Source organism: Megalobrama amblycephala, linkage group LG7 (genome assembly GCF_018812025.1).
Source record: "Megalobrama amblycephala isolate DHTTF-2021 linkage group LG7, ASM1881202v1, whole genome shotgun sequence".
Classification (NCBI taxonomy): domain Eukaryota; kingdom Metazoa; phylum Chordata; class Actinopteri; order Cypriniformes; family Xenocyprididae; genus Megalobrama; species Megalobrama amblycephala.
In genome coordinates, this window is record NC_063050.1 from 9927333 (window position 1) to 9954255 (window position 26923).

The window sequence follows — 26923 nt, forward strand, 5'->3', positions numbered from 1 at the left end:
AATATCAGATCCCGTCTCCAGGCCTCGTTTCAGGAGCCTGCTTAAAATCCTCTACTAGAAGCCCCCTCACTGGCTACATATGGATGTTCAGTTCAGGTTAGTTTCTTCTGTTCACTCCTGCTGGTTGATGTTGAAACTACAATAATCTGCTGCCAGAGAGCATCTTTTTCCATTCATGACCGTTCAAAAGTAGCTGCATATTCTGATAAATCATTGAAAGGAACATATAAATCCATCCATTGAGATGCTAATGCTAATGCTAATGGATAGCTTTATCAACATAATACTAGAAAGCCTTTTGCTTCTGTTAAACATGAGATGTCTTTGACACACACTTGCCAAATAGGAAGTGAAACTACAACCACAGGAAGAGCTTTGATGCTTCAGCTGAACACACAAACCTCATTTCCCACAATGCAACACTTCTGTCAGAGCTCATATGATGGAGAAAGAGTGATCTTAATGTTCAAGCAATTTTCTGGATTATTTATATATTCTGTAAATGACAGTTTTTCTCATGCTGAAGATTAGCACAGAAAATAACCCTGACAAGCTTTTCTTATTCACCTCAATGCTTTTACATTTGAGTTTTTCAATCAGAGTTTGGCAAGGATTGATTCTTTAAAATATTTGACTTTTTTCCATAAGTGGATGATGCTTAACATGTAATTAACATGTTTTGAAATATGAAAAGATGTAATTTTATAGTATAAAAAGACAGAACAGAAACAGAGAGGACAGGAAACAGTTTGTGGTTGATGAATTCACTGCGTATTTCCTGGTCAAATCTGAGAGGCGTTTCACACCTAACACCACAGAGAAACACAGACACACAGTCAGTGAACAGTAGAGTTTGACTCTCAACACGTGAGACGAGAAACAAATGTATTATTTTATTCTCCACTGATAGATGAGAGCAGTATTATTGTTATTTGAGTTTCAGAAAGTAGTTTGAGGAACTGCTGAGAGTTTCAGACTGATTTTCTGAACTGAACTGATGATGAAATGAAGTTTCCGCTGACAGTTTGTGTGTTTCTGCTGACGGGTAAGAGCTCAAGATCTCTAATACAAGTCTTTATTATCTGTTATTATGGCTTATTATCAGTGTACATGAGTAAAGCAGTGTGTGTGTGTGTGTGTGTGTGTGTGTGTGTGTGTGCAGTGATCAGTTCACTGTCTGTGGGCATTACAGTGAGAGGAATGGAGGGAGAATCAGTGATTATTAAGTGTCCTTATCCAAGAGGATATGAAGACTCTACCAAATACTTCTTCAAAGGACCTTACGGAGAGAGTGTCATTATACTACAATCTGATGGAGGAAAGTCTAAGGGCAGATTCTCACTGCAGGATGATCGTCAGACCAGATCATTTACAGTGACCATCAGTGACCTGAAGATGGAAGATGCTGGACTGTACGGCTGTGGAGCTGGATATGAACACTACAAAGAAGTCAATCTTATTGTGATCACAGGTGCCTGATATTCAATACTGAACAACAATGTGCTTCATCATTCATGTTTGTGCTTCATGCTAAAGTTAATGATTGTGTTATTAATATATTTATGTAATTTGTATGATGTGACCTTGTTTCTCAGCTCCACAGAGGTCAAATCCTGTCCAGATCTCAACATCCTCCATCTGTCCGTATACAAACACCAGCACTGAACACACCGGCACAGGTACCTGTACTCACACACACCTGCTGAGGTAAAAAATATTGCTAATGTGATGTTACTGTGTTTATATACAGAACTTCTTTAGAATCATAACTTCAATCACAGAATTTATAGTAACTGATTATATTGAATACAGAGACATAAAAGCTTCTATACACAAATCCAATGCTGCATTCATGGTCATGATGCAGTTAATTATGAGTTTCCAGCTAGTTCCCGCTGCACAGTTTGTGTTTTCCTCAGAATTCTGTAAATTTAATCTCCAACTTCCCTCATTTGACATCATGTAAAAAGAATCAAACTGGCAGTGGATTCCATAGTAAGAGATTAACACCCTGTTTCCACCTGGTATTAAGGAGCATTTTCGTTTTCACATTATAGACGCTCATGTGGTCGAATGTGTTTGACAAAAGCTGCTGCTCTCCATATGTTTTTCTGCCAATTTTGTCCATTACATCGAAAGATCTACAAAAAAAACATACATTTACCTGCTTAGACTGGAAATCAGTGGTTGAAAGTGTACAAAAGAGGCAGATTAAAACACCAGGTGGAAATGGGAATGTGCCTTCCTCGTCTACTTGTGATCCGATCAACCAAAACACATCTTTATCCCATGTGTTAACAGATAGATGTTCCTCTGTGCTTGATTTTAATGTAAAACAACCAAACATTTGACACTGTCAGTTCAGATAATAAAGCATCTAATTCTAAATGAGCACTAATGTCATGTGATTATCAGTAATCATGTTATGAACAGAAAACACAACCTGTGTTCATATGCAGCAACAGCACAGGATCAAACAATGTTATGTGTGTTTTTGCCTGCTGTCAGGGTTTATTATTATTATTTGTTGTTATATTATCACATGAGCGGCTCATTCACACGTCACTGGTGTTTCTCTGGTCAGTGACTCTTCAAACTGAAACTGAAACAAGAACAAGAGCAGGAAATACTACAGATGAAGTCCTTCAGTCAACCACTAGTAAGCACAAACTACACTACCCATAATGCAACTATGATAACATGTCAGCTCTCAGGTGGTTAACTTATTTTGGCATCAACCTTGTTTCCTTTTGAGGAATTCAGGTTTACCACTGTGGTTTCACTTCCGTTACACAAGAATACAACTATAGATATTTGTAATGTTACAATATCATGTGTTTAGCGATGCGTTCAGACCTGGCTTCTGTTGCTGGCGGTCTGGGTTCGGTTCTGCTGGTTCTGACTCTGTGTTCTGGAACAATCCTCATCCTGAAAAAGAGGAAAAGGAAATGTGGGACAGGTAATGCTTTATTTGTGATTTTAAACTCCTGTTTTTAGTGTTTGAACTGATTTATCTTTTTAAATATCTTTTTATGCTCCATTCAGCTTTAGTTCAGCAAAATGTGCAGCACAATACAGAGGTGGGTGTTCAAATCTTTACCTGTAGATCAGAAATACATGTGAAATTATTGTTTATTAATGAACTGAGAGTATTATCTATATATACTAGTAAATTATTGATGTATGTGTTGTTTTTCAGACTGACCGCATGTATGAAGAGATTCCCAATAGTGATGTCGCCATGGTAACATCCTCATCCAATCAAATGCCTGCATCTTCACCCAATCAGACGCCTGCATCAAATCTTTACCTGTTGAAGATTGTTTATTGATCAATAGAGAGTATTATCTATCTAAACTAGTAAATTATTGTTTTTCAGACTGACCACATGTACGAAGAGATTCCAAACAGTGATATCGCCGTGGTAACATATTCATCCAATCAGACGCCTGCATCACATCTCAGCAACTATAAACGAGTTTCTACTGTTTACGTCACAGTAACCAATCAGCAGCCTGATTCAAACCCCGGTCACACCCACTCGACCAATCAGGTGACAGATACAGCCAATATAAATTCACCTGACCCAACACAGGACAGCAGGACAGAACTGATCTACGTGACAGCAACACATCCACAAAACATCTCAACCAATGAGGGTCCGATATATTCACTGATCAATGATGAATAAAAGACTGTCCACGGACTGATGTTCCAAGTAAAAATAAAATATCATATCTACCTTTTTTATATATTTTATATATTTTTTATAAATCACCAACAGAACATGAAACATCTTTCTAATCAAATATATGCCATATAAAGCAGTAGTGCAGATATATTATTCAATAAACATCAAGACTGGAGTTCTGTGTAAAACACCTTTTAAACACTCCTACTCTCTTCTAATAAAATGGATTATTCATTTCTCAATCTCTCTCTGCACCAGGTAAAAAACGGCTCATCTATTAAAGTTTGGTGAACTGGTAAACCATTAGAGATGTTTGTAGAGCTGGAACTGGTGTTGTTCACCTTTAATAATGATCTTGATTAGAGTCATTATACACAGTTATGATCTAGTGATTACATCAAACACATGTTAGTCATCATCCATTTTCAGTTTATTTGCTCAACATGACTTTGCTCAAGATACTTAAAAAAAGTATGTATTTGTGTATAAGTAAAGATAATTGTTTATTAGAACAATAAAGTGTTCAGTAAAGTGATCAGTTATTCACCATAAGGTTTTGCTGAAGTGTAATCTGATGTCTTTGAGAACAGGAGCTCATCTGAACTTTGAATGTGTTGGTGTTGTGAATCTGTCACGTGCTGCAGATCCTACACCATCTGAACACTAGATGGAGCCACTTGACTCTCAGTCCTCGAGACTTTCACACTCACTTCAGGTTCAGTTTTGTGTCTCTCTTTCGTGGTTTGTGGTTTCCAGCAGGTTTAATCTGGTGTGTTTCATGTGTGTCCCTGTGGAGACCAGATTCACTGAAGCAGTAAAAGAGTCATTCAAACAAAGATACGCTGGAAAACTCAACAGATGCTGAGGTTTATGAATGTGAATTAAGCATGATTTGTCTCCATTTCAGCATGTTTGGACGATTATCAAAAGTTAAATCTGTACCATGATAAGATGTTAAAAATATTTACCATATCAATCAATCAGAAACATTTATAAGGTGATCATGTGAACCGCTGCTGTTTGCGTTTGTGTCCATCAGATGTCTCTGTCAGGTGTCAGATGCCCTGTCCAAATACCCACACTTGCGGTCTTTGCACTTGTCTACTAACATGACGTATTTCCTGTATTTGGTTCAAGTGTTCAAGTAGGTGTGAAGACTGCAAGTGTGTGTAGAGCTTTTGATAACCTGATGGGACACGCTTATAGTCTTGCAAAAAAAAAAAAAAAAAAAAAAAAAAAAAAATATATATACAGAAGACACAATTTTAAGATTGTGGCGCTTCTAAAAAGCAGTTGCAAATGTTGTGCAAAAAACACACACCCCATACCCATATTTGCACCAATAAAATGTGCAACACTTTATGATTTTCTACCAAATTATATGTAATATGTAATTAATTTAACTTACAGTGGAATGTTTTTCTCGACATCTCGCAGTTTTGGGGCATGTGAGCTCCTGCACATAATGCATGATGGGATACGCTTATCCTCAGAATTGGTATTCAAGATAGTGTGGGTTTAGTGTGCATTAAGGGCACTGCAGTTTGGCATTTTTAAGACAAGCGACAGACTTGCAAACTTACATCCTGTCACGTGCACGAGCTCTTAAGGGGCCAAGACCGCAAGTGTGGGTATTTGGACAGGTCATTACTTTCACTTCCTTCTTTATTAATTTCTCTCTCTCTCTCAGAGGAAGTGGGGCGTCTCCGTCACATTCAGCACTTCATGTTAAACACATCGAGAGCTTCAGAAGAACTGAATCTACTGACAACAGAGAAGATCATTTAATAAGAGAGAAGAATGAAGATCATCTTGACTTTCACTCTGCTGATGATTCCTGGTAAGAATCTGAATCACATCAACAATCATCACAGAAGAACTACAGCTGTGATCAAATGATGACCAGAACTCTGTATCTATAATTAATTTGGTGAAGTCAATGAATCTCTTTAAAATAACTCTCACTTCAGTATGTTAGTGTTGTATTAAGTGCTGGTTTGTTGTAGGAGTCGTGAGCTCCATCAGTGTGACGGGATATTCAGGAGGAGGAGTCACGATCACATGCAAATATGATGAAGGATATACAGCAAATATAAAGTATTTTTGTAAAGGACAGTGGTCAGTCTGCACAGACCGAATCAGGACTGATGAGAAATATAAATGGGTTCATTCTGGAAGATTCTCTCTGTATGACGACACAAGATCAGAAGTGTTCACTGTGACCATCAGAGATCTGACTGAACTGGATTCTGGGACGTACTGGTGTGCAACTGATAGAGCTGGATATGATTTCTGCACTGAAGTGAATCTGAAGGTTATAAGAGGTGAGTAACTGAGAGCCTCAAACCCATGATGATCTCCACAACATCACGATACTCAACACTGACTGTAATTACTGCCGTTCACATGTGAAACTCAAAACAGATGCCATCAATAACCTCCTTTTTTAATACTCATAAAATATCTCAAACAATGCCAACAGTAAAGTGATCAGATATGTGTTCAATGAAAACAAAATGATAAATGATCTAAGCTGTACAAATGTAAAAATGTACAAATGCAGACAGTTCTCTGTGATGGGTAGGTTTAGGGTTAGTGTAGGGTGAGAGAATGTACAGTTTGTACAGTATAAAAACCATTACGCCTATGGAATGTCCTCACTAAGACTAAAACAAACCTGTGTGTGAATCTGAGCTTTATATTGCACAGTGATCTTAAACTTGATATGCAGATTAATGTGGTTGGTAAGGTTTTTTTGTCTTCTTTTTTTTTTTTTATCAACTTCTAACTTTATCAACTTCTATCTGTCACATTCACACTCTTTCTCACGGGTTCATCTCAATCAGCTCCCTAGCTTCCTAGGTCGTGAATCAGAATATGTTGTTAAAAAAATAAATAAATAAATAAATAAAAGTGTGTGTCCAAATCTCATTGATGTTACATGTGCACTCTGTTCTGGACTCATTGTTGGACTTGTTGTTGTTCCATTTCCCGCCACCAGTTAGTCACCATGGCAATTGATCTCCACCATCATCACACCCAGCTGTTCCTAATCACCCTCCTTGTTATCCTGTGTATATAAACCCTGTGTTTCTAGTCTTGTGTTGTCGTACTATGTTGGTGTATGTTCCTATGGATTCCTGTTTCCTTCCTAAAAAAAAAAAGACTTATTCTGACTCTATCTCCTTGTCGTGTGCTTAGTATACCAGCTACTGTAACAGAATACCGGACCAAAACAGCTATACAGTTTGCGGCGCGTGTTTGTTGTTTTCCGTCCCAGTGTTTTTCGTGTTTCACTCTAGGTTCCCCTCACCATGTACACACCCGCATTTCTGTTAGTATGCCTTTAGCAGAAGGACCGCTCCCTCGAGGCACATTTGGACAATTTTTTGTTTCTAGCTCCATCTACACATTTCCCGGACAGCAGCCTTTGCAACTTCCTGTATGCCGGCTTCCTGTATGCCTGTCTGCGGAAGGACCTCGAGGGAGCTTCCGTGATTATGTGGAGTGGGTGCGGCATCATGTGGATCTTCGATGACCGTGGATGTCTCCGATGACGCCAGTCCCACTCCTTCTCCAGTGCACAGCCATCAACACCCTGACTGCGAGGATCGGCAGCATGAGCCCACCGCAGACCGCGAAGAGGACTTCGCCGCGACGTTTGAGCCAGCGCCTACGAGAGCGACCGAGCGGGACATCGCCATGGAGCCTGAGCAACGCGGGACTGACCAGGTGTGCGAGCCGGCTGTACCATCCATCGCCGAGGGAATCTTAGTGGATTACGAGGGTAGAGAAGTGAGCCCCACCCAACCCCCTGCCACTGAGAGTGAGTTTTTGGCCAACACTGGAGACATTTTTTCTGATTTAGAAAAGGTGAATATGCAACCTGTTGTACTACAGTCTCTGGCCCCTCCCAGCCTCCCTCTCACACCACCTCTTCAACATTTTTTTGGGACTCTTTCATATTCTGAAGAACTGTTTAGCATGCTCCAAACCCCTCCTCTGTCACCAGCCACGCCTGCTATCCAGTTGTCACTGTCTCCCATCAGCCCCTCAGTTTCACCATCTCCTCTCAGTGGTAGGGTTCCACCTCAGGACTGCTGGGAGCCACCTCCTCCTGGACGTGAGGAGCCTGGGGCTCCGCCTCCAACCTCAGAGCTCTTCACTCCCCCTCGACCCGTCGACCAGGCTCCTACACCCACGCTCCTTCCTCCCTCATCGTCAGCAAGTACCATCGGGCATTCAGCCTCGCTTGGTTCCCTCGGCACGTCGGCTCCGCCTGGGTCGGACATCGCCACACCTCTGCAACGGACTTACGGGCCAGTTGCTACTCTCTGGCCCTCCTGCGCCCCTTCTGCGATGGCTAGCTCCACCCTCCCTCAGGCTCCACCTCCGCCCTCGGTCGCTCCAGCTCCACCTCTGCCCTCTGGATACCCGCTTCCACCTCGGGGGGTTGTCGCTGTGGCTCCGTCGTGGTCGCCAAGGTCATCGGGGTCGTTTCAAGTCTTTGGCGTTCTGGCTGCATGGTGGGCTCCTACGCTCATGTCATCGCCTCTGCCGATCGTCCCCATGGTGACGTATGGAAATACACCACCATGGCTCCTCCCGTCAGCGACGCCGCCATGGGGCGCAGTCTTGGCTGTGTACTGGATGGTTTCGCTATTTCCTCTGTTCAAGGCTCCCCTCTGGACTTCACCACCACCTGCACCTCCCTGGTCATCATCACCTGCATCTCCCTGGTCACCATCACCTACACCTCCCTGGACTCCTGCTCTTCGCCTCCTCCCGGATATCCGTCCGCCTCCCGAACCGCCTCCTACATTATCTTCTCCATCTCTTTGTCTTCTTCCCCTCTCCACGGCGCGAGGACGCACCTTTCCGGGAGGGGGCGATATGTTACATGTGCACTCTGTTCTGGACTCATTGTTAGACTTGTTGTTGTTCCATTTCCCGCCACCAGTTAGTCACCATGGCAACTGATCACCACCATCATCACACCCAGCTGTTCCTAATCACCCTCCTTGTTATCCTGTGTATATAAACCCTGTGTTTCTAGTCTTGTGTTGTCCGGTATCGTTCGTACTATGTTGGTGTATGTTCCTATGGATTCCTGTTTCCTTCCTAGTAAAGACTTATTCTGACTCTATCTCCTCGTCGTGTGCTTAGTATACCAGCTAACGTAACAATTGACTAATGCTTGTGTTTTTACTTTTGTGTTCAATAGATCAACCAATCAAGAGTGTGAGAGGATATTCAGGAGGAAACGTCATTATTAACTACAAATATGAGATGAAACACAAAAACCATGTGAAATATTTCTGTAAAACTGGAGGTCAATGTTTGACTGTAACAAACACTAGCAGAGCAGCAGAATGGAAACAGGACAGATGATTCTCCATTCAGGATGACAGATCTGCAGGTCTCTTACGTGTGTTTATCAGAGATCTGAATGAGAACGACTCTGGAAAATATTATATTAGAGTCAAAGTTTCTGAAGAATACAGTTTCTTCTCTGGGTTTAATCTGATCATCAGAGACGGTGAGACGCTTTCATTCATTTCTGTATTATTTGACAGAATCCATGAATATATCTGGTCATTGTAACATTGCTGCACTTGATTTGGATCTGAAACAGATGATTGTTGTGTGAAGAGCATCAGTCTATCAGCTGCTGCAGGAGGATCTGAACATCAGCTGCAAATACCCACAATCCCACATTAGTGATGTGAAGTTTCTCTGCTGGAGATCTGGAGCTGATCTCTGTGCTGAAGAGACGTCTGTGAAGGAGAGCAGAAGATGGAGTCCTGAGGGAAAGATCCAGCTGTATGATGACAGAGAAGAGCAGCTCCTGATGGGAAGCATCAGTCAAGTGACTGAACAACATTCAGAATACTGGTGTGGAGTTCAGTCTGATCAAGGACACAAGAGCTTCATCACACGAGTCCTGGTCGATGTTACAGGTGAGAAATGATGAAATAAACCAGCATCTGTAACACTTTAAGAGAAACCTCCTGAGAGTCTCAAATACAGTCAACAGTTTGATGTTTGTGTGTGTGAAACATGTCAGATGGTTCAGAAATGTGTGAAAAACATCAGCGTCTTTGAGAAAAGGGAAGTGAAGTATCTGTCAGTGATTATTGACACTGGCTTTACTGTGTTTCAGAGCAAACATCAACACCATCATCATCATCCTCATCATTCTCATCAGTTGAATCTCCAGCGATCTCATCTGTGTTTCCTGTAACAGGTACAAACTCTCTCTGAAACCCAAACACACTCATTTGTGTGGTTCAGATTGTGAGTCTCTGGTGTTTTCAGGCTCTTCTCTGGTGGTCAGTGTGTCTGTGGTTCTGCTGCTGATCATCATTGGACTCGTGATCGTGATCTGGACTGTCTGCAGGAGGCGTCAGTCGAACAGTAAAACTCCTTCTATTTGTACTTTCTTTAAATGGACTCCATATATTTTTCCATGTTGATTAAACTGGTAAATAATCATATTACCATGTTTTGGTTATTTTGAGAAATGAGGGGAAAAAAATGTGAGGATGTCAAAACATTTACCCAGAAAAAAAAAATAATTATTGAAATATGACATGATGAACGCAGGTATGAAATTTAATTGTCTTGCTTGTCTTTGACAGCTGCTGATTCCTCATCCAAAATATCTCACACAACACCAGGAAGCAATGAAGCGGTTTGTACAATTACTGTGACTGAAAAACCATGTTCATTTTTAAGTATTTTTAAATATTTAAATTATTATTGAGATTATAAAAGCTCTTTCTCTCTTCAGGTTTCTCATACTGATTGTGATGAGGAGATTAGGAACATCCACAGACAATTATCCACAACCCCCTCTGATTCTTCTAATACTGTTTATGCTACTCCACAATTACCCACAAACCCCTCTAATTCTTCTAACACTGTTTATGCTACTCCACAATTACCCACAAACCCCTCTGATTCTTCTAACACTGTTTATGCTACTCCACAATTACCCACAAACCCCTCTGATTCTTCTAACACTGTTTATGCTACTCCACAATTACCCACAAACCCCTCTGATTCTTCTAACACTGTTTATGCTACTCCACAATTACCCACAAACCCCTCTGATTCTTCTAACACTGTTTATGCTACTCCACAATTACCCACAAACCCCTCTGATTCTTCTAACACTGTTTATGCTTCTCCACAATAACCCACAAACCCCTCTGATTCTTCTAACACTGTTTATGCTACTCCACAATAACCCACAACCCCCTCTGATTCTTCTAACACTGTTTATGCAACTCCACAATTACCCACAAACCCCTCTGATTCTTCTAACACTGTTTATGCTTCTCCACAATAACCCTCAAACCTCTCTGGTTCCTCAGACACTGTTTTGGCATATGTGACCCATCACGGAAACCAGGGACACAAGTCGGCAGCACTGTCATTGTCTGTGTGCATTTCCATACTGGATACGCCAGCTTTTCTTTCTTTTGTTATTGCCCCCGCCCTCCAAGGGAAGCGTGGCTACTTATTATGCAGCACTCTGGACGGCTCTAGCTGATATCAAAATTCAATGAAGAACCGTGGCTGTTACACTGAAAATGTTTTGAAGTACTTCTTCGACAAGCCGGATGCTTATGAACAAGCGCTCACTGATTCTGAAGACGATGAAAGCGGCATAATAAGACATTACCTCTCTGGAGTCTAGTAACGCGCCGGCGCATTGTGCAGGATTTTTTTCACATTGCAGCAAAACAGACTTAAAATACTCCGTCATTTTTTTGTCATAGAGACATAAGTAATATATCAATTGAAACTATAGAATGTCTTCTATTATTTGTGTACACTCAGAGTAAAAACAAAAAGTTGTGCTTTTTGAAAAATAAAGAAAACTAACATGAAGCGTGATCTCTCGTCTCCCTCTGAACGAAGTCCAATCTGATAGTTCTCAGAAAGTGAACTGTAACTTAGTGAATACTAATTACAAAAAATTATACTTATGTCTGAAAAACGTTGAAATGTCAGGTTTTAAATCGTGTAAGTCAAATCAAAAACGAACCTTCTGTGTTTTTGTAATCTGTATGAAAAGAGAGCCATGTCAGAAGTCCGTGATTCGGCTCATTATCTGCTAATGCGGCCATGCCCATGGAGCCAGCGCTATTCAGACGCAAATTCAGTCAATACATGCATACATCGTCTCAATCGTGTATTTATTGTCTTGAAAAGTGTTTTGAATAGCCATAGTTAGCGATCTCTGCCCTCTGTTAGTTCGGTTAGTTCCTGGATTGCCTATTCTTCTTTAGTACTCAGGCATTTGTGGACTAAAGGTGCACAGAGCGCCCTCCGGCTGCAAGTATGAATTGAAAACACCAGCGCTCATAGTAATGACAAAAAATATTGAAGAAATATTACTCCTCTGTATAGAAAATTGACATAAACATATGAGAATCCATCAATATTTCTCCAAATGTGCATGATTTTAAGCTAAAAGCCTATATGAAATGCCATAGAGATAACATTGTTCAGACACTTTGCATCACAGAAATACATTAGGCTATATTTTAAAGTATATAATACCGTTATTTTAAATTGTAATAATATTTCACAGTATTGCTGTTTTTTCTGTATGTTTGATATACACCATCACAGAGGGTTTTTTTCACAGCCTACCTGACTGAAAGGCCTCATTATTATGCAAGTCATTTCAGGTCATTATTATGTGATTCTTTTGTCTTCTCATGTGAGAAAATTTCATTTCATGATTATAGTGACGAAAATGATCACGGTTAAATAAAATAAAGTGCAAACAGTTCGGACATAGCACAGTGCTCAATCAGCAAATGCATAGATAAAAAGAAAGGTACATGTTCACTTTGAGAACTTCATCTTTGTTTCCAAACGCAATGATTTCAGTTTTGTCTTTGTTTAACTGAAGGAAGTTTAGACACATCCAATTTTTAATTTCATCAATGCATTGGCACAGGGAGTCAGTGGGGCTGTAGTCGTTAGGTGATAGGGCTAGGCAAATCTGGGTGTCATCTGCATAGCTGTGATATGCAATTTGGTTCTTTCTCATTATTTGGCTCAGTGGCAGCATATATAGGTTGAACAGGAGGGGTGCGAGTATCGAACCTTGAGGGACTCCGCATGTCATGGATGTCCACTCAGACTTATGGTCACCGATACTCACATAATAACCTCTCCCTTCTAAGTATGACCTGAACCATTTAAGGACCATCCCAGAAAGCCCAACCCAGTTTTCGAGCCTGTCAAGAAGAATGTTGTGATCGACAGTGTCAAACGCAGCACTGAGGTCGAGTAGAACCAGCACTGATAATTTACCTGTATCTGTGTTAAGGCGAATATCATTTATTATCTTTATGAGTGCTGTTTCTGTGCTGTGATGTGGTCGGAAACCAGATTGAAAGTTGTCAAAGTATCCATTCAAGCTTAAGAACTTGTTCAGCTGATTGAAAACAACTTTTTCAATGATCTTGCCAATGAAAGGAAGATTTGAGATTGGCCTGTAGTTGCTCAATATGGTGTTATCCAGATTGCTCTTTTTCAGGAGGGGCCTAACAACTGCAGTTTTCAGGGATTTTGGAAAAGTCCCAGAGAGAAGTGAGGCATTTACCACTTCTAGGAGATCTGCTTCTAAACAGTTAAACACTCTTTTGAAAAAAGATGTGGGAAGTGTGTCAAGGGCACAGGTTGATGTTTTAAGGTGCTGTACTGTTTCTTCCAAAATTTTACCATCAATTGCTTCAAAAACAGACATAATAGCTGCTTTCTGATGTTGTGATCTGATCTGTTTTACCCCAGTGCAACTCAAGGATGTGCTGATCGCCTTTCTGATATTATTAATTTTCTCAGAGAAGAAGGAAGCAAACTCACAGCATTTGCTGTCTGAGAGCATTTCACTGGGAATCTGACTTGGGGGGTTTGTTAGTCTCTCTACAGTAGCAAAAAGAGTGCGGGTGTTGTTTAAGTTTTTGTTTATAATATTTGAGAAGAAGGTCTGTCTAGCTTTGCCTAATTCCACATTGAAAGCATGAAGAATATCTTTATAGATGTTATAATGGATTTCAAGTTTTGTCTTTTGCCACATGCGCTCAGCTTTTCTGCATTGTCTTTTCATATTTTGCACTGCTGTTGAGTTTCTCCATGGTGCTTTTTGTCTGCCACTTTTCTTCCTGACTTTCACAGGAGCAATGTTATCAATAACATTCTGTACTTTTGAGTTAAAAGAATCAAGTAGAAAATCAACAGAGTCTGCAGATATGCTTGGTGTTAAAGATATAGCCTTCATAAACAGTGCACTAGTATTCTCATTTAAGCATCGCTTTTTGACCGAGATAGATCTAGCTTCAACAGTCGGAGAGATCAATAAATCAAAGAAAATACAGAAATGATCAGATAGCGCTACATCCTTAATGACAATGGATGAGACGTTTAGACCCTTACTAATAATTAAATCTAGAGTGTGTCCACGATTGTGTGTAGGTCCATGTACGTGTTGAGTCAGATCAAAAGTATTCAAAACAGTTATGATCTCTTTTGCCATATTGGATTCTGCATTTTCTATATGGATGTTAAAGTCCCCAGTAATAGCAAAACAGTCAAACTCAGAGGAAATTGCTGATAACAGTTCTGTAAAGTCCTCCACAAAGGCTGGAGAGTATTTTGGAGGCCTGTAGATAACTATAAGTAGAATGCGAGGAGCACCTTTTAACACGATACCCAAGTATTCGAAAGACAAGTAATCACCAAATGACACTTGCTTGCATTGATAGGCATCTTTAAATAGAGCAGCAACACCTCCACCTCTCCTAACAGCTCTGCAGACACTCATAAAAGTAAAGTTAGGAGGGGCTGTTTCATTCAGGATTGTTGCACTGCAGCTGTCTTCAAGCCATGTTTCATTTAGAAGAATAAAATCTAGGTTGTTTGTGGTTATTAAGTCATTGACTAGAAGTGATTTATTTTTAAGTGAGCGGATGTTTAAAAGTGCTAACTTAACAGTCTTAGTTTTTGTATCTACAGTAATCTTAGTTTGACGTGTAATAGGTAGCAGATTAAATGGGTTTGCCAAACGGTTTGAGAAGGCCTTAGGCTTTCTATCACGTAATAAAACAGAAATAGAGAAAGCTACAGGCACACTGGGTTCCCACTCGTTCTGTAAACATTTGATTAAGTCACTGTTATCATAGCGGGGACCCGACACACATCACTGAGAGCTGTTATCGGTTGTTTTTGGTTCACCTAGAACAGACGGAGGAGGTTGAGGGTCCTGGCGTTGTGGCAGGGGCCGAAGAGCTCTCGCAGGAGGAGGGGGAGGGCGAGCTGGGCCCACAGGCTTTGGTGGTTTCGGGACTTGACGCTAGTCCAGAAATGGGTTGAATCGGAGTATCAGTCAGGTATTTGTTATACCATTCCCCAAAGATAATGGTTACTACAGATCCACTGTCCAGCAATGCTTGACAAGGCATTCCATTTACCTTCACTGGATAACCAAAGATGGTCCCACTAATCCTTCAGGGTTACTTGTGGTTGGTTTGACTTGACCTGCGCTTCTTTTCACAGAATAGTTATGTTCCTCTACAGGAGCCTCCTCATTCTTCTATTTTCCTCTAAATTTTCACAGAGATTGAATGAGTTTCTGAATCACTTTCTTCTCATTTACATTGCATTTTGAACCAATGTGTCCGTCACCCCCACACCTGTAGCAGAAGAAATCGTCTGAACTTTTAGAAGACCAGGTGAATTTCACTGGACATGCTTGATTTCCTTTTGCAGCCATTTATTTCACTGCTTTAGGTGTTGGTTGTACAGCCAGCAATTTCACTTGCTGTCTGAGTTTTTTCACTTCTTTCTTCAGAGCTTTTACTTCATAACTTTCATCATTGAACTCTGATGTTGGCTGGCTTTTCTGTTTCTTTTCAGAAGTCGCATCATCGTTTGACTTAACTGTTAATTCTGCCACCATATTTTGTAAGTCCTTGATTTTTTTGTTTTCAGAACCTTTAGCAACATTACAGGAACATGGTCTGCTGATCCTTCATCAGGCATAAGCACTGTGTGTTCACACTTAACACATTCAAAGATAAAACACAAAGCTGACAGACTCTCAAATGTGATTGCCGTGTTCATTCACTCTTAGAAAGGATGTGTTAAAACAATCAAAATGTGTTAAATTCTTACACATCAGTGTGTGAGTTTAGGGACAACACTTGTTGTGTTAATTCTGACACATTCATTGAGTCAATGATTTTAACACAGTGAATGTGTCAGGAAGGTTAACCAGAAGTGTAGTCAAGACCAGACCCTCCAAGACCGAGACCAAGACCATTCAAGAGGGAAGTTAATTAAATAATTAAGTAATTAATAAAGCAGTAGTGATGAGCACCTGCTGTTAACAGACAGAATCATTGAAGGAAAGAGGAAAACAACAACAAAATAAAACACTTGTGCTACTTCTGAACATGAAGACCAAATTTGCAATGGTCTCTTTGTCAAATCCAGTCAAAAAAAATCACTTACACATCAGTGTTTGTGTTTTGGGACAACACTTGTGTTCATTTTGACACATTCACCATGTCAAACACAGACATTCAGAATGTGTCAAAAAGCATTTGTTAAAAATTGACTCAAATTGGCTAAATTCTTACACATCAGTGTGTGAGTTTAGGAATAACACTTGTGTTAATTTTGACTCATCCACAGTGTAATGATTTTAACACAGTAAATGTGTCAGGAAGGTGATCTGATGTTAACAAGCAGAATCACCAAAGGAGAAAAGCACAATTTAAGTCACCATCATGGCGATCAGGGTTTGCTTTAGCTGGGCTTGACCCTTGACTTTTTGTCACATACACGCTCACACAGTTCATGGCTCTTATCTCTTAGGTTTATTACGAGCAACAGTCAACACATCCGACACATGTGAAAGTCAGTAAAAATCTGCGACTCGCTCTGAAGTCGCCCCTCGTATTGCGTCATACACCCAAATCCCTTATGGGTAATGTAGTACATCCCAACACATCCCCCCCCCCACTTATTGGTTTATATCAGTTAACTTATGAACCATAGCAAAAGAGAAAGTGCATTCAATAAACAATCAAATCACTGTGGCATGTATACTATTGAACTTCAAACACTTAGCACCACATTAAGAAATCTGAAATGCATAAACATTAATAGGAATGCTGTTTCATAAACATCAAATTATGCATTGAACACCCTTTTGCCATTATCATAACTTCCTGACTTGTGTCTCTATTTCTAGTCTCTGTAGCGAACTGGCAGTTTTATTACCCTGCCACTAGAGGTCATTTTAGAACCAGGAACAGAGTCAGGTGGAATTTGCTCTGCATTCGTGACCAGTGCAGAATGCTGCTGTGTGTTTGGTGCAGGTGGTATGTGTGTAGAATTGTCCACATTAGTCTTTCCAAAATCAGTTTCTGTGGGCTCCACCAATTGAAGGTGACACCTGTTACGTCTAAACACAGCTCCACTTTGTGTCTGAACAAGATAGGATTGTGGCTCCTTTGTGTTCCTCACCACTGTACCTGATGTGCACCATGCTTTCTCCCCATCCAATTTTAAGAGAACTGGATCTCCTGGGTTTAAGCAAGGAAGCGTACGGACAGAATGTCTTTTGTCAAAGAAGTGCTTGTAAGCTGCTTTAGCTTTTTTGTCCTTTTTCAATACCTGCTTGAAGCTGACATGGCGTGGACGCAAAGTCTTCTCAAGGACAGGCAGTGTAGTGCGAATTTGTCGGCCCAACATCAGTTGAGCAGGGCTTGCGTCAATGGCAGCAATTGGAGTGGCTCTGTAACTTAAAAGTGCCAATTGATGGTCAGGTTGATGTAGGATGTGTTTTGCTGTCTTAACAGCCCGCTCAACAGCCCCATTCGACTGTGGGTAGTGGGGGCTGCTGGTAACATGTTGGATGCCCCAGCTCTTACAAAAGTCTGCAAAGTCCATACTGCTGAACTGGGTACCATTATCTGAGTGTAACTCACACGGAATCCCCCATCTAATGAACATCCCTTTTAGCGTAGTGATCACATTGCGGCTGCTAGTGAGGCTTAGATGTGCAATTTCAGTGTCTCTAGAATAGTAATCCATGACCACTAAATAGTTCTTTCCACCATATTCACACAGATCCGCTCCTATGGTGTGCCAATGACTGGGAGGAAGTGGAGTGGTAATGAGGGGCTCTTTTCTCTGAGTAGGTCTGTGCTCGTGACAGAAGGCACATTGAGATATCCTCGTCTGAAGATCCTTTCCGATGCCAGGCCACCAGACTGACATTTTGGCCCGTTCTCTGCATTTATTTAGTCCTAGGTGACCCTCATGCAATCGATCGAGAATCTCTCGCCGTTGTGCAGTAGGAATTACAATCCTGTCGCCATGTAAAAGCAGTCCCTCGGCCCTGGACAATGATGCCCGTTCTGCATGGTAAACCTTAAGCTCTGACGGCACATGGTGTGGCCAGCCGTCATTAACAAAACGCATTACTTCCCTCAAAATAGGGTCTGTGGATGTGGCTTCACGAATGGTGTCCAGCTTTGCCTCTGATATTGGCTTAGTCTGAATCACAGCCTCCACATAAGCACGCGCATCCGCCTCAGTATCAGGAACTCCTGTTCCAGTTAAGGGGTTGCGCGACAGCGCATCGGCCACGACTAGTGACTTGCCTGGGACGTGTACTGCTTTAACGTTGAAACGCATCAAGCGCATCAGCAGATGTTGACAGTGCAGAGGTGTTTTGTCCAGATCATAAGTGTTAATCAAGGGGACCAGTGGCTTATGGTCCGTTTGCAGTGTAAACTCAGCGAGACCCAGCAAATAACACGCAAACCGCTCACATGCCCAGATGGCAGCCAGGCATTCTTTTTCTATTTGAGAGTATTTTAACTCAGCACTTGACAGAGTTCTGGAGAAGAAAGCCACAGGAAGTAGTTTGTCATCATGAGTTTGCAGCAGAGTGGCACCCAGCTCGAAACTGCTGGCATCAGCTGACACAATGGTAGGTTTCGTGACGTCATATAGAATGTTAAAACCGGAGCTGAAGATAGCGTCGTCTTTATGTTGTTAAAGGCCTGCTGTTGTTGTGTGTCCCACAGCCATGCGGAATCTTTCTTTAACAGTTCATTGAGTGGGTGCAACACCGTCGACAAGTCTGGAAGAAACTTTCCAAGGTAATTGACCATACCTAATACCTGTCTGAGTTGAGTGATGTCTTTGGGGCATGGCAGGTCTGTAATTGCTTTCACCTTGTCTGGATCAGGTTTTACTCCATCGCCGCTGATGATGTGTCCAAAGAAAACAAGTTCTTTCTTACTGAAATGACATTTGTCTTTGTTGAGCTTTAATCCAGACTCCTGGATTGTCTGCAAAACTGCCTCTAGATTCCTATCATGTGTCTCTTGGTCTCTGCCATACACCAGAACATCGTCCATGACTACTACAAAGCCCTCATGTCCCTCCAGCAGCTTGGTCATTTCCCTTTGGAAGATTTCTGGGGCCGACGTAATTCCAAAGGGAAGCCTCTGGAAACAAAATCTGCCTCTTGGAGTGATAAATGTTGTGAGTATTGAACTACTGTAATCCAACGGGATTTGCCAAAATCCGGAGGAAGCGTCCAGCGTTGAGAAAACTTTAGCTCCTGTCAGTTTTACGGCAACATCCAGTATGAAGTATGAATTTTTCCCTCTTCACAGCTTTGTTGAGGCGCTTCAAGTCTACACATATTCTGACTTTCCCGTTTTTCTTAACTACTGGGACCATTGGAGCACACCAGTCCGTGGGCTGTGTGACTTCCCGTATTATCTGCATAGACTGCATTCTCTGTAGCTCTTCATCAACTTTTTGCATTAAGGGAAAGGGCACCCTACGTGGTGTAGCTAAGCTATAGGTTTGTGCATCTGGCTTAAGTTCAATTTTTATTGGTTTACAGTTCAGACAGGCAATTTCTTCAAAAAGATCGGCATGAATGTGATCTGCTCTGGCTACTAATCTCATAGCACAGGCTGTACTTCTGCTGAGAAGGTTGTGTGCATATGGTCCATCCACTACATAAACCCAAAACTGATGACGAGTTGTGTTTCTTTTAGTCTCTGCCAAGAATGTTCCTATTGTTTCCACATTGCCACCAGGACTGTTAAGCTGTATTTCTGTTTTGGTCAATGGGGGGCGCTGTGGGAGACCTTGCTACGTATCCTTGGACATAATCGTGATGTCAGCACCTGTGTCTATTTTGAAAGATACTGTTTTACCACACACTGGAAGACTTACCAGCCAATCAGACTCTGAATCACTTTTCTCAATGCTGCCAAGAAAATATGCCTCACTGTCATCCTCTTCTTTGTATTGCAAATGTACAGCTCTCACAGCCTTGCTTTGGCAGGCAGCAGCAAAGTGTCCGAGTTTTCTGCATTTACGGCATTGTTTATTATATGCTGGGCACTCGCGTGGCCTATGACATCTATTGCAACGTGAGCACATTTTCTCTTCTGTCTGTTTATCACTTTGCTGTCCTCTATTGTTTGTTCTATTACCAGCATTATAGTGTTTAACTCCTCTGGGCCGCTGTTGTAACGCAGCCACTTCCGCAGACATCACTACAGCCGTGTTTTGTGTTTTTACGAGCTCTGCTTGGCGTGCCATCTGCACTGCTCTCTCCAGAGTCAATTCGCTTTCCATCTGAAGCCTTTGTGACACTCCCCGGTCTGCTATCCCAATAACCAGTCTGTCTCGAATGTGTTCTTCTTTCTGTGCTCCAAACTCGCAATATTCCGCCAGCTCATATAATCCTCTCACAAAAGCCTCCACTGATTCGCCTGTCTTTTGCATACTTGATGGAAGCATGCACGTTCATGTATAACATTCCTGCGAGGTATGAAATGGTTGTTGAACTTTTCCACTACCTTATTATAGTCGCTGGAATGGGAAGCCTCTGTGAACCGAAATGAGGAGAATATTGTCTCCGCCTCCGTCCCCATGGCATAAAGCAGTGAGTTGCCTTGCACATCACCTTCCTCTTTGTCCAACTTTGTAGCGATCCGAAATCGTGCAAAGCGTTGGATCCACAGAGGCCATGCGGAGGGCTGGCTGAAGTCAAACGACTCCGGTGCTTGAAACATTGACATCGTCATTTATGTAGTGAAGCGGGTACGACGCACTTCTGACACCATGTCACATACACGCTCACACAGTGTATGGCTCTTATCTCTTAGGTTTATTACGAGCAACAGTTAACACATCCGACACATGTGGAAGTCAGTAAAAATCTGCGACTTGCTCTGAAGTCGCCCCTCGTATTGCGTCATACACCCAAATCCAAATTATGGGTAATATAGTACATCCCAATACACTTTTTAATATTAAAATGATGTTTGAGCTGTTGTAACTGAGTTTTAATAGCTAGACAAGTAAAGAGTAAAGATGATCAGGTGGTGTTAGTTATGTTTTCACATAGTCATTTTAAGACTTTTAAGAATTCCTTTGGATTATATTGATAAAGCTGATCTTCTGCTGTAGAATCACAGTGCTGCTGTAATCAATAATGTAAATCTAACTCAGAGATTGAGCTCTAAATGAGTTCAGTGATTCAGGTCAAATAATGATTATGTGAAAACATAACCAACACCACCTGATCATCTTTTTTCTTTGTTTGTCTGGCTGTTATGACTCAGTTACAACAGCCCAAACAAAATCTAATATTACAAAGTCAAGTGCTCAACTAATTCAAACTCTGATCTCAATGATGGTGACTTGAAAAATTCATTTTCTCCTTTGGTGATTCTGCTTGTTAACATCAGTATCTTCAATAATGGTCAAGTGATTTATGTCATGTGTTCAATATACTTCAAAATTTCAATATTTGTATGTAATTATAAACAAAATAAAAGATAATTGTTCTTTGTAACAATGCAGTGTTATTATTTTAACATCAAATCACATTACTAACTGTGTTCCTACAAAATCAGGAGCTCATGTCTGTGCAGTTGAATCACTTTATGATTTGTTGATGTATTTAATGTTTCAGTTTCATATGCAGCTCTAGAAGGTCATTTATGCACCATAAGATCAGCTGCTGTCCGTGGTGCTGAAACCCATCTGAACACTAGAGGGAGCCATTTGACTCTCACACTTCAATTTCTCCTAAATTAGTTTCACTTTAATTTGCTCAAGGTTTTCCTGCAGGTTTTGATCTGTCATTTAAGCAAAAGAGGTTGGACAACAGTTTTATGAATGTAAATTCACTTATTATATTTAACAATAGAAAATGTCATTAAAATTAGAAAATGTAAATGATGTGAAATTAAGCCTTAAATTTCTCTCCATTTAAAAGTTAAATCGTTACCATATTAATACATTGCAAATATTTACCCTATATTAATCGTTCAGAAACATGCATTTATAGGGTCACTGTCCAGTGTCTTAGGGTGTTTTCAGATCTGTAGATCATTTTCATCTTGGTTCAGTTCGCTTTCACAAGACAACATTTCAAAGCGCACCAAAATGTGTTCATGCAGATCACATGTGAGTAAAGCTGTCCTCTTACTGGTCAAAGTTTTTAATATATATATATATAAATTGCTGTTAGAGCGGGAATCGGGACAGCTTTGTGGGGACAGGATTCTTGGATTGCACAGAGAAGAGCAATTACACAACATTTTAAGATGAAGAGGCGCTCTTTGGTTTAAAAAAGTGATAACTAACTGTGATAGTGTTTTGTTGAACTAATGAAATCGTCTTTGGCTAAAACACGTGGATTTTATTTTACTAACTGAAAAATTGTGCAAACGACTCCCATTTGCTTTCACATTCAATCACACCACAGTTCCAGTGCGGGTTCGGTACCCCGCTGTGCTCCTGGGTCTGCATGACAATTTTCACACTACCTAATTTTCATGCGAACTGTGCCCCGATTCGAACTAAACTGCCAGTGTGAAAGCACCCATTTGCCTAAACGAACCAAACTAAAGGAAAAAACACACCAGGTTCTGCACAAAATGAGATCACAGCGGTCTGAGGACAACAGCACCAGACCCGTAGCGTCAGACCTGATGTTAGGGTGGTGATGGCGATCGCATAACCCGGCCCAAACACTAACCCTAGTCTTCACTATAACTATAAGCTCAACCTTAATAAATATGAACCCCACCCAATCACTGAATCTACCCTTAATGATGCTATAAGCTCCACCCAACACCGCTGTGAGTCTGCCTGGTGTTGTCCTCAGACTGCTGTGATGTATAGCTCTGTGAAAAAAAATGCTCCAAATGAGCCAAATGTGAAAACGCCCAATTTTCACTTCCCTATTTAGTAATTTCTCTCTCTCTCTCTCTCTCTCTCTCTCTCTCTCTCTCTCTCTCAGAGGAAGTGGGCGTCTCCGTCACATTCAGCACTTCATGTTAAACATGTAACCAGGAAAGAAACACTCAAAACTCATCTGAACACACATCGAGAGCTTCAGAAGAACTGAATCTACTGACAACAGAGAAGATCATTTAATAAGAGAGAAGAATGAAGATCATCTTGACTTTCACTCTGCTGATGATTCCTGGTAAGAATCTGAACTCAGAGTAAATCACTAAAAACAGCACAGATTTGATGAGGAGAGTCTTTCACTTTACTTCATGATGTTCTAGTGACTGCTGAAGAAAGTTCATTTCTGTGTAGTCTCATAAATATATTAAAGTGTGTTTGATGCTGGTTTGTTGTAGGAGTCGTGAGCTCCATCAGTGTGACGGGATATTCAGGAGGAGGAGTCACGATCAAATGCAAATATGATGAAGGATATACAGCAAATAAAAAGTATTTTTGTAAAGGACAGTGGTCAGGCTGCACAGACCAAATCAAGACTGATGAGAAATATAAATGGGTTCATTCTGGAAGATTCTCTCTGTATGACGACACAAGATCAGCAGTCTTCACTGTGACCATCAGAGATCTGAGAGAACAGGATTCTGACACGTACTGGTGTGGAACTGATATATATGCAAAAAAAGATTTATACACTGAAGTGAATCTGAAGGTTATAAGAGGTGAGTAACTGAGAGCCTCAAACCCATGATGATCTCCACAACATCACGATACTCAACACTGACTGTAATTACTGCCATTGTGTGTGTGTGTGAGTGTGTGCGCGTGCGTTTTTATGATTTATGAGGACACAAATTTGTATAATGACATACTAAACAATGTTTTATAAAAAATGTAGAAGTGTGTTAAAACTTGATATGCAGATTAATGTGGTTGGTAAGGTTTTTTGTTCTTCTTCTTTTTTTTTCTCAACTTAGCCTTCTATCTGTCACATTCACACTCTGGACTCTGCCCCTTTCTCACTCTGATGGTGCGTCTCAATCAGCTCTCTAGCTTCCTAGGTCGTGAATCAGTATATTTTGTAAAAGAAAAAAAAAGTGTATGTCCGAATCTCATTGATTAAAGCTTTTGTTTTTACTTTTGTGTTCAACAGATCAACCAATCAGGAGTGTGAGAGGATATTCAGGAGGAAACGTCATTATAAACTACAAATATGATATGCAACACGTGTACCATGTGAAATATTTCTGTAAAACTGGAGGTCAATGTTTTACTGTAATAATCACTAACAGAGCAGCAGGATGGGAACAGGACAGACGATTCTCTGTTCATGATGACAGATCTGCAGGTCTCTTACGTGTGTTTATCAGAGATCTGAATGAGAACGACTCTGGAGAATATCAGATTACAGTCAAAGTTTCTGAAGAATACAGTTTCTTCTCTGAGTTTAATCTGATCATCAGAGATGGTGAGACGCTTTCATTCATTTCTGCATTATTTGACAGAATCCATGAATATATCTGGTCATTGTAACATTGCTGCACTTGATTTGGATCTGAAACAGATGCTTGTTGTGTGAAGAGCATCAGTCTATCAGCTGCTGCAGGAGGATCTGTGAACATCAGCTGCAAATACCCACAATCCCACATTAGTGATGTGAAGTTTCTCTGCTGGAGATCTGGAGCTGATCTCTGTGCTGAAGAGACGTCTGTGAAGGAGAGCAGAAGATGGAGTCCTGAGGGAAAGATCCAGCTGTATGATGACAGAGAAGAGCAGCTCCTGACGGGAAGCATCAGTCATGTGACTGAACAACATTCAGAATACTGGTGTGGAGTTCAGTCTGATCAAGGACACAAGAGCTTCATCACACGAGTCCTGGTCGATGTTACAGGTGAGAAATGATGAAACAAACCAGCATCTGTAACACTTTAAGAAAAACCTCCTGAGAGTCTCAAGTAGCTCAAATACAGTCAACAGTTTGATGTTTGTGTGTGTGAAACATGTCAGATGGTTCAGAAATGTGTGAAAAACATCAGCGTCTCTGAGAAAAGGGAAGTGAAGTATCTGTGAGTGATTATTGATACTGGCTTTACTGTGTTTCAGAGCAAACATCAACATCATCATCATCATCACTGTCACCATCACCACCATCATCCTCCTCCTCATCATCATCATCATCATCATCAGTTGAATCTCCAGCGATCTCATCTGTGTCTCCTGTAACAGGTACAAACTCTCTCTGAAACACAAACACACTCATCTGTGTGGTTCAGATTGTGAGTCTCTGGTGTTTTCAGGCTCTTCTCTGGTGGTCAGTGTGTCTGTGGTTCTGCTGCTGATCATCATTGGACTCGTGATCGTGATCTGGACTGTCTGCAGGAGGCGTCAGTCAAACAGTAAAACTCCTTCTTCTTCCATGTTCCATTCTGTCTATATTTTTTCACATTAATAAAACATTGAAAACAATAGTTTTTTTTTTTTTTTTTTCACTTGCTTGTTTTTGACAGACGCTGATTCCTCCTCCAAAACATCTCATGTGACACCAGCCAACAATGAAGAGGTTTGTAGAATTACTGTTTATAAAACAAGATTTATGTTTTTAAATATTAAATAAGCTCTTTCTCTCCTCAGGTTTATAATAATTACTGTAATTATGAGGAGGTTGAAGACACTCACAGACAATTACCCACAAACCCATCTGATTCCTCCGACAATATTTACGCTAATGTTTAACAGCAGAGATCTTCACATCGCTTCATCTTCATCTTCATCATCTTTATGTAATAATGACGCAGATGGTCCTGATGATGTTCATCTTTAATAACGATCAGGATTAGAGTCAATATATGCAGTTATGATCCTATGATTGCTGTAAATACATGTTAGCGATCGACTGTGGATCTTTTGAAGACTTTCAGTTTGTTATTTGCTCAAAATACACAACTATCCTGCAGAAGTGATTTATGCTATTTGTTCAACATATTTAAAAATGTCAATATTTGTATGTAATTATGAACAAAATAAAAGATAATTGTTCTTTGTAACAATGCAGTGTTATTATTTTAACATTAATTAATCTTAGTACATGTGTGCAGATTAATCACTTTATCATTTGTTGAAGTATTTAATGCGTTTCAGTTTCATATGCAGCTCTAAAAATTCAGTTATTCACCATAAGGTTTTACTGAAGTGTAATGTGATGTCTTTGAGAACAGGAGCTCATCTGAACAGACAGTGACTGTGTTTGTGTGTCATGATTCTCAGTCATGTGCTGCAGATCAGCTGTTGAACACTAGATGGAGCCACTTGACTCTCAGTTCTTAATGGAGAGCATAAAAATGAGGACAATTAACATGAATTGAGGAAGGAATTTTAGAAAAAGAGACGCTTTGTATGAATTGATTAAAAAAAAAAAAAACATGGGTGTAATTTTTTATTTATTTTTTTTTGGTTCACAAAAAGTATTCTATTTGCTTCATAACATTAAGGTTGCACGATTGGAGTCACATAAACTGTTTTAAATATGTTTTTAGTAGCTTTCTGGGAATTGAAAAAGGGAGTGTTATTGCTGGCCATGGCCTTACTGAGTCATCGGATTTCATCAAAAATATCTTAATTTGTGTTCTGAAGATGAACGAAGGTCTTACAGGGGTAGAACGACATGAGGGTGAGCAATTAATTACTTTATTTTCATTTGTGGGTGAACTAACCCTTTAACTGAGTCTCATCTGAAATCATATACTTCCCTAAGCGAAAAACATGTGACAAAAGAAGTATGTGCAAAATCACAGTACTCATAAAAGTGTAAACAAAAAGCAGCCGGATGACCTACTACTTCCGGCAAGATCCTGAAGTGTGCATACGATGGACGTTTCACTAACCCATGAGGCCACAGGA

At 40.6% G+C, this 26923-nt stretch overlaps 3 protein-coding genes across 7 annotated transcripts in view; all 3 read left to right on the forward strand.

Moving 5' to 3' along the window:
• The window catches only part of LOC125271244 (polymeric immunoglobulin receptor-like), a 477349-nt gene that overhangs the window by 94596 nt on the left and 355830 nt on the right, over window positions 1–26923 (forward strand). The gene's annotated exons all lie outside the window — the stretch shown is intronic.
• Window positions 778–4226, forward strand: LOC125271258 (CMRF35-like molecule 1). 3 transcript variants are annotated; one of them, XM_048195316.1, is made up of 9 exons: window positions 792–940; window positions 977–1045; window positions 1163–1471; window positions 1596–1679; window positions 2585–2659; window positions 2843–2959; window positions 3046–3080; window positions 3200–3244; window positions 3380–4226. In XM_048195316.1, the coding sequence occupies exons 2-9, from the start codon at window positions 1006–1008 to the stop codon at window positions 3689–3691; spliced, it is 1017 nt and encodes a 338-aa protein (XP_048051273.1). In that variant the 5' UTR covers window positions 792–940; window positions 977–1005; the 3' UTR covers window positions 3692–4226. The 3 variants fall into 3 exon arrangements, with proteins under 3 accessions (XP_048051274.1, XP_048051275.1, XP_048051273.1); XM_048195317.1 differs by having other exon boundaries at window positions 778–1045; window positions 2855–2959; XM_048195318.1 differs by having other exon boundaries at window positions 778–1045; window positions 1277–1471.
• LOC125271234 (polymeric immunoglobulin receptor-like) lies at window positions 23079–26002 on the forward strand. Its single transcript, XM_048195274.1, has 8 exons — window positions 23079–23267; window positions 23428–23748; window positions 24180–24494; window positions 24591–24917; window positions 25130–25252; window positions 25324–25422; window positions 25534–25586; window positions 25658–26002. The coding sequence occupies exons 1-8, from the start codon at window positions 23228–23230 to the stop codon at window positions 25757–25759; spliced, it is 1380 nt and encodes a 459-aa protein (XP_048051231.1). The 5' UTR covers window positions 23079–23227; the 3' UTR covers window positions 25760–26002.